Source organism: Eurytemora carolleeae, unplaced genomic scaffold (genome assembly GCF_000591075.1).
Source record: "Eurytemora carolleeae unplaced genomic scaffold, Eaff_2.0 scaffold437, whole genome shotgun sequence".
Classification (NCBI taxonomy): domain Eukaryota; kingdom Metazoa; phylum Arthropoda; class Copepoda; order Calanoida; family Temoridae; genus Eurytemora; species Eurytemora carolleeae.
In genome coordinates, this window is record NW_019397062.1 from 42977 (window position 1) to 50886 (window position 7910).

Here is a 7910-nt window from a genome sequence, read left to right on the forward strand (position 1 = left end):
CTGCTAGTTTTGGCTAACGCAGGAAAATAAGTAAATTTTTTGGGAAAAATATAATATTTTTCCCTGCAATGGCAATATTATGTTTTCCCAACTTGTCTATGGCTTGACTTAGGTAAGAATTCTGGTTTTGTAACTGATACATGTACTTTGTATTAAATGCTCAAAATACCATGCTCCCCCAACCTACCTTGTAAGTTCAATATGTACATACCCATATATTTATGAATATTTAATGTTTGCTTTCCTAGCTAATTTTCTCTAGTAATGGAACTTTATTGTACAAATAGTTGATCTGTAAATAAATTTTCTTACTATACCTCAATCCCCCTCGCCAACAAGTTGGAAATCATGAAATCCAACAAAACCATCCAACTCTTTATCAAAATTGGATTTCTTCCATTGGCAAAAGATAAAGATGGTCAACCTAAAGTAAATTTATCAAACAAGATGTATCTTCTCATCAATCTGTTCCGCATCTTGCCTTTAACTGTCTACCTCTACTTAAGTATTAGCGACCTTCTAAGTGAAGACCTTAACATGAAGTCTGTGATTTCATCCTCATTCAAGGCAGTGGGATATATAGGCGGATCTGGTTTGGCAGTTATCCTTGCTTTAACTGGACAACGCTTAGGACCAGATGCCTTGATGGGTATAAGTGAACCATGTTGCTGGAAAAATTTTATACTGATTGGAATTGTTATGTCACTCTATGTTTTTGGAAATCTTATGATGGAGGTGCCATTATTCCTAAAACAGAGCACTCTTGTGGAACTGTTATCTTTCACTTTTGCACTTATTTCCATCACTTTGTTAGTAATTTTGGACTATGGGGTTCTGATGGTAACTAGTTTTCTATGGGTCAAAGATTTAAAAACTAAGCTGAATATTCTGATCCATGCAACCATTGTATCTGCTGAGACATTTGAAGAAATTCTGCTTGATTTTGAAAGGTTAAGACATTCTATGAAAATTCTAACAACCTTTTTTTTCCCCTTCACCCAAGCATTGGCAATCACCTCATCATATCTGGGATTTGTTGCAGGTTAGAGAAATCTATTTTATTTGAATTTGAAACAATATAAATTAATACAAGTAATTTTGCAGAAGATGTATATAGCTATGGCAGTCTTCTACCTACATTAGGAATCGTCATTAGTTTGAACACTGTTGTTAATGTCCTTGAGGATCTTTATGATCTAATGGAGGAAGCTGCTGACAAGGCAGAGAAACAAGGTCTTCAATCAACAACTCTCCGAGAAATGCAAAGGTAGGCAGATTATCTTTGAAAATATTAACTTTCTACTCTGCAAAGATTGTACTTTAATTTGCGTCTACATTAGATATTAATTTCTTGCTTTAGAATGGTGTCTAAAGTCACAAATTAAAAACATTCAGCCAATGTACAATCTATCCAGTTTTGGCATGTGCAACCCAAATGGAAGCAGACCCATTATGTGAGACCATTCCTGGCAATTGTACACAAAGCAAACACATTTTCATCTAGCCAAGACTCTTTGATCTCTTTGGAAGGTCAACATAAATGATTGGAATTCTTCTCAGAATTTGAAATGTTATAATTCTATTAAGGTTTATTACTGTGGCCGCCAAGATTAAGAGAGTTGGAACTTTCACAGGCTTTGGATTCTTCTCCATTCAACGTGACACTTTGACTGCTATGCTATCAACCACCATTACCTATATCATTATCCTGTTCCAATCTATTAAAACTTAAAGTTTACAATAAATTATTGACGCATGAGTATGCTACTTTGTTAGTTTGTTTATAATGAATGTCCAAATGGCTGAAACATTTTTTTATCCACTGCAATTTTTAACAAAATAAAACAGATAAATAAAAAATTATTATTAATATAATAGATCTGCAGAAAAAATGCTTGAAGAAGAAATAATCCAAAAAAAAGTTGAATTTAAACCAAAACTTTTTCTCTCAGATTCAATCCATCCTCGGTGAGAAATACAAACCTCAATATATTGTTAAGGAGTTTAACACATTTTTTACACTTAATATTGTTCTGAGACTTCTTTTTAATTTAAATAGTTTGTTTTAACAATTTATTTTTTTAAAAAGGTTTTTAAAGAAGATAATTACAAAATTGTACAAAATTATTATAACAATATTACAGTATTCCAATTTTTCCCACTTTAAGATTCTTGGGGCCCTGGTACCCTCCCTGCCTGGGAGGGGGGGATGAGTTGGATCCCAGGACCCCAAAAATCCCAAGTGTGAAACAGCAATCCAATATTCATTTTTGATAGTTTCAAATTAATTGGTAACAGAAATGGTCTGTACATTCTTTTTATCTATTCATGGTTCAGAATTCTGCAAATCTCTGGTTCTTTTTTAATTATGTCTGATACTTCTGGTTTGTTGCAAGAACGTTTAGCTAATTACATGATTCTAAATTTAATATCTCAGCTGCTGGCACTGTACCCAATCAATCATAAAATAAAAACCCCTCCAGGTTTTCTGGAATTTGATATTTTCTATCTCAGTAGTTTGTGGATTGTTTAAATTTATCAATCAAATCAAAACAAACCAGACTCTTTGGGTGTCCTCCTTCCAATCCCCAAACTTGAAGTGAATAATACTAAATGATGTCTGGAGAAAGGTCTTGTAGCTTGTTGTCAGTATGGTTCTATAATTGCTTTGATTTTGATATTTTTTTCGGATTTCTTTGTCATTATAAACCTGATGATAGTTAAGGATTAGGTTTGTTTAAAGTAGATTAAGTTAAACCACTACAGCGGACATCCAACATTAAACCAGATTCCCAATATCAGCCACTAGCTAGAGTCTTAAGCACATTCGCTTCTATAATAGACTCCAACCAGCGAATGCCCTCTTGGTTTCCAATGCAGAGTAAGTTTTATAGGATATAGTGTTTGACAATGAAACAATGTACAAATGGATGATTTTAAGATGCGATCTGCTAGAATATCTACACTTGGAATAGGTTTATATATTGCTTTAGTTCTATCATTTTCTAATCAAGGTTTTGTCAAGTCAATTCTGAAATCTAATATGGAAATTACTAAGAGCCTAGTTTGATTCAATTAAGCGTTGTTATTAACTTTTACTTATATCCAATTGAAGATGATGAGTCTCTCTTGTATTCTGTGCCTAAATTTTGTCTTTTCCTGAAAAAAACGATCTACCAGAATATCCAGGGCCAATCCTTGCTGTAGATAGTCAATCCTCATCAGTATAGTATTCCCCAGGAAATCTCTTAGTGCATCCACTACATTTTCTATATCACTCTTCTGCTGTCTCTCTATCAGAGTATCCTCAAGGATTTGGCTACCAACCTTGATATCTCTTCTGACTGGCTTCAACTTTTTGCATCAGAGGGCTAGATCAATCTTGTCATTGCTTCCTCCTAAGCACAAAGGACACAAGGTTACTCTTCCTTCTGACTCGGACACTGCATCAGCTGCTCTATAACCATCAGAATTTCCCAACCCTACATTCATGCAAAATATAGATCTAGTTCTTTTCCAGTGGCACCATTTTAGTGTGTTCTAAAAACATATTAATCATAACAAATATTATTAATGAAAGTGACCAAAGTTTTAACAGTGTATAAACTAATATGATAGAAATGTGATTATTGTTCATGAATGAAATACTTTATTCAATGTATACAAGTCTTTTCCTTATTTTGTAGTAATGCATCACATTGTATACAAAAATTTTAATTTTTTGTTATCATGAGCATTGCCCAATTTTGTGCAACAAGTATAACCTTGTATTCATGCAGAAAATCATGCAAAAATTATGACTTTAATTCTGTATACATGCAGAATTTTATGCAAAAAAAATTGGTGAAAAATTGGTTTCATATTGATACAAAATTGAGCAAAACGTGCAAAAACAGTCATTTTGTGAAGAAAAAAAACTGTTTTGTGGAAACCCTGGTTTAAAATTGTAAAAAAATATAAAAAATTTAAAATGTGCTTCATTCATATAATCATTGATTATGTTAAATTAACTTATATGTCTGCAACACATAGAACGTTAGCTCTTATAAACTTGAACTATTTTTAATAAATAAACGTTTAAGTGGGAAAGTTCTAAATCATTTATTGGTAGGCTTAGAAAAAGTAGCTATAAACATTTTTTTGACATTTTCATTTATTTGGCAATATTAAAATACAATATTTTTACATTTACATAGAGTTGAGGTCTAATGAAAATGAGCATCTTTAAACTTATCATACAAAGAACAACCTCAGTTTAAAACTTTATTACTTAAAAGAATTATAAATGAATTTTTTAAAATATTATTATTAAACTTTTTAAAAACATTTTCAGCTCTAGATACATTTTTCCTATTATAACTACATACCTACCAGGCAATAAATTAATATTGGATATTGAGGTCATAAATAAATGTACTCTTTTATGTTAGCTCCCCCAGACTTTTGGTAATTATCAATCAATTGCAAGAACAAAAACACACATTAGACATTTTCCCTGAATGTGCACTTCAGAATTTAAATATGTAAAACAGGGGGGTTGTCAGAAATTTTTCCATGTGGGCTTTACATTTTTTTTCATTCTTTGAGGTGGCTCAGCAACCCTCTGAAATCCAGGGGCTAAGCCCCCCCACCCTTAACAATGCCTTTGATTTAAAAACACAAAGTCGTTCAATGTGGTATTATCAATTATCTAGAAGAACTGTCATTAACATAAGATGGACACAGCTTTCTTAAACTTTATGTTTGTGAAAATTCAAATTCAGAAAAAATGGAAATAATAATAATCAATCATTAATAATTGATATATAGCTATACAATTTCTCACTCTCTGTTGGATTTTCTTAATGGGTTATGAGAAAAGTTTGTTGCTACATTTTTTCTAAATAAAAATTTTACTTTTTCAAATTTCTAATTTTGTTCTTCTATGGGAGTCTATTCAATTTAATTAAACTTGAAACAGACAACAATTTACTTGTCAAAGCCCAAAAGGCTAGTGTAACTCATCAAGTTGAGGAAACTCAAAAAACTCTTTTTCCATTTTGGTTTACAGAATACTTATATCAGCCTACATTATAGTAAATAAATAAATATTAAAAAATTCAACCATTTTAAACAAAATAAAAAGTGTAAACAAATATTTTAAATTTGACAACACAGATAATTAAGTTTATTTTAATTTACAAGTGAATCATCAGCAGGAGAAGAAAGGTAGAGGCAGCAGGGATATTATTAGAATTGCTCTCCACTTCTGTAGTAGAATGGTTGGAATTTCTAGCAGCTCTCTCAAAATCCTTATTACAATGATCCGTATCGCAATAACACATTCTCTAGAAAAACATTAGGATTTAAAATCGTCTATGTTTGGTCAGAAAAGCTTCACATGTTTAAGAAAGAAACAATAGTTTCAAAATACTTAAAACATTAGCACATTGAGGAAATTACCAACAGGGGTGTATATTTTCTTGAAATAAATATTTACACCACCCCCTTTTTAAAGTCTCTTTTCTCCCCATATCTTAAGTGTTTACACCTCACTGAACTCAGGAAAAGTAAATAAGTTTTTGGGATAAATAGGGTGAAATTTTTTCCTCCCATGAGCATTAATAGCCATTCTTGAAAATATATACCCCATGACAAAGAAACTAAGCATTCTTACCACCCCCTCAAAACCAAAACAGCCAAGAACTGTCCCAGCAGGCTTAATATCACAGCTCTTTAGAAGGGTATCAGCAACTTAAACAAAGATGATGCATTTGCTTTTACACTGTTAAAAATCCTAATATTTTGTTCATAAAATCTTATTACCAAATGCATTTTGTAATTCCAAACATTTTGTGAAATATGAAAGGAACCACCCAGAGGGGGATATCAATAATCTAGTAGTCATCAGACACATACCAATAAAAGAGCAAAGCAGTCGAACAGTTTTATTAAAAGTGAAATAAATAAAAGAAATAAAGAACTAAAGCGATGTTGATATACTGCTGTTACAGTTCATCCAGAGTCACAGGTTAGGGTTTCCTGTACTCAGTGATGGGTTTCCTGTGACCTTCTTGTATTCTAGATCCACAGGCTTGAGTTTCCTGTGGAGATCTTTGTTTAACCCATGGCCAGGAGCTCATCATAGATTGATTGCTTCTCAGGACTCAGATTGTCCGTCATAACACCATGGAGAGTTGGGAGAATTTCTTCATCCTCTTAATAAGAGAGCTGGTCCTTTTTATTATCCTGGCAAATAATCATTTCGAAATCACCGAAAAGGTTGGTGGTAATAATTTGTTTAGATTTTGAGAATAGAATTTTTGAGGAATATTTCACAATTTTTTAGTATGAACACAATGGCTGAGATGCATATAAAATGTATAAAATATAATGTGCGGAATTTGTAATGCTTTTATTTATTTGATATTGTTCCTAATAGGGTGCAATATGCAGCCTGTAGAAAAAAATGATCGAAATTAGAAAAAAAACACTATAAAATTTCACCTTCATTGATAGAGCAGACATTCATCTCTTTAGGGCAATAACTCTGGTAACCTTATTTAATACGTTTAACTACTTTTTAAGGATTTTTAAGTAATAAGGGAATAAAACGTCAAATTGTCATGAATTGTTGACAAAACGTAAAATATGAATTAATACAAGATGAAAAAAAATTATGCAGAATGAAAATTTGTTTTGAGTATGCTACTGCTGTTATCAGATTCAGGGATAAATGCCACTTGGATCAAATATAATTAGAAGATGTGGCACTTTGAAAACTAAAAAATAATTGTATTGAGTTGAAAATAAGAAATGTTACCACGACTACAACTTCCAGATCCTTGGACATCTTGGCATTCATAGCACTGAAAATACAAGGTTAAGTAATGCTTGATCTGAAGCTTGAGTGATTTTATTTTAGAGAAGTCTCTGAGTCATAGTAAATGTGTGTTGAAGTTCTTAATTCTGACGGAAAACTGGTAATTTTCTTGAAAACTCTAAAAATGAGTATTTTAAACACAAATCAGAGCCAGTATATGTTTTTTCCCTGAAATAGTTTGCTTTAACAAAAACGACATTCTAAATATATTGTGGGTTTACAGGATCCATTCAAGGATAAATATATAAACATAGAAAGTAAAAATATATCAAAAATATGATCAATCTTTTTTTAAAATCTAAATATTTATTCTGTAATTAAAAATTAAAGATTTTTTAAAATTCACTAGCTGTAAAACAGAGTCCATTTTAAGTATGGCAGTGTAAACGTTCACATCCTGATATTGATTTATCCGTGCTAAGAAAACAGGCATCATAGTTTCCAGGTTTTTCCATGGTTTTCTTGGGACATATTAAACATATAGCATACTAAAAAAATCCAAACATAGGATTCATAATATTGAATGGAGGAATCAGGCCAGGCGCGGGTTCAAGCTCACATGGAATGGGTTTAGTTATAAGTTTCAGGGTCTGTTTTGGTTTAGGTTCCCTGTTTTGTTAAGGTTCAGGATCAGGTTCAGAATCAGGTTTGTTTTAACCGTTTAACTAATTGGTATATGGGAGGGGAGGAAGGAGTAGAAGAAATAAAAGGTTCTTTAAAGATAATATTAAAATATTTTAAAACCAACCAACCTGTAATCCTTGGTTGGTTTGAGCTAAAGAGATTTTGAGGCAACCAAGAATAAACACTATTTTGCACAGATGTTGCATGTTGGTCCTTAATGTTAAAATCATGTGCTATGAAGGGTTGGATGTATTGATATTTAACAGGAAATGCATAAGCCATGATTTGATTTAGGAGTGTGTAAAAACACAGACAAATATACAGCGACAATAATATTTAAATTAAAGATTAATTATTGTCCATTTCAATTTGATGCGGAGCATATTTTTTAACTGAATCACACACTAAATTGTGACATTTAAAA

At 31.8% G+C, this 7910-nt stretch overlaps 2 protein-coding genes across 2 annotated transcripts; one reads left to right on the forward strand and one right to left on the reverse strand.

Moving 5' to 3' along the window:
• LOC111711526 (uncharacterized) lies at positions 1–1759 on the forward strand. The gene is made up of 3 exons (XM_023485902.1): positions 1–1042; positions 1105–1267; positions 1588–1759. The coding sequence occupies exons 1-3, from the start codon at positions 349–351 to the stop codon at positions 1730–1732; spliced, it is 1002 nt and encodes a 333-aa protein (XP_023341670.1). The 5' UTR covers positions 1–348; the 3' UTR covers positions 1733–1759.
• Positions 1760–5118: 3359 nt separating this feature from the next.
• On the reverse strand, positions 5119–7747 carry LOC111711518 (uncharacterized). Its single transcript, XM_023485895.1, has 5 exons — positions 7615–7747; positions 6803–6848; positions 6487–6537; positions 5657–5733; positions 5119–5327 (listed from the first exon to the last, which is right to left on the reverse strand). Exons 1-5 carry the CDS (start codon positions 7714–7716, stop codon positions 5178–5180), a joined length of 426 nt encoding a protein of 141 aa, XP_023341663.1. The 5' UTR covers positions 7717–7747; the 3' UTR covers positions 5119–5177.
• Positions 7748–7910: the final 163 nt, after the last annotated feature.

Bases quoted from the DNA above. Each gene is read 5' to 3' on its own strand.
- LOC111711526 (XM_023485902.1), top strand. From the start codon at position 349: ATGAAATCCAACAAAACCATCCAACTCTTTATCAAAATTGGATTTCTT. The intron at 1,043-1,104 runs GTTAGAGAAATC...GTAATTTTGCAG, and splicing joins ATATCTGGGATTTGTTGCAG to AAGATGTATATAGCTATGGC. The intron at 1,268-1,587 runs GTAGGCAGATTA...AATTCTATTAAG, and splicing joins ACTCTCCGAGAAATGCAAAG to GTTTATTACTGTGGCCGCCA.
- LOC111711518 (XM_023485895.1), bottom strand. From the start codon at position 7,716: ATGATTTTAACATTAAGGACCAACATGCAACATCTGTGCAAAATAGTG. The intron at 5,734-6,486 runs GTGAAATTTTAT...TCTTTGTTTAAG, and splicing joins TGTCTGCTCTATCAATGAAG to TTGCTGATACCCTTCTAAAG. The intron at 5,328-5,656 runs GTAAGAATGCTT...ATGTTTTTCTAG, and splicing joins GTTTTGGTTTTGAGGGGGTG to AGAATGTGTTATTGCGATAC.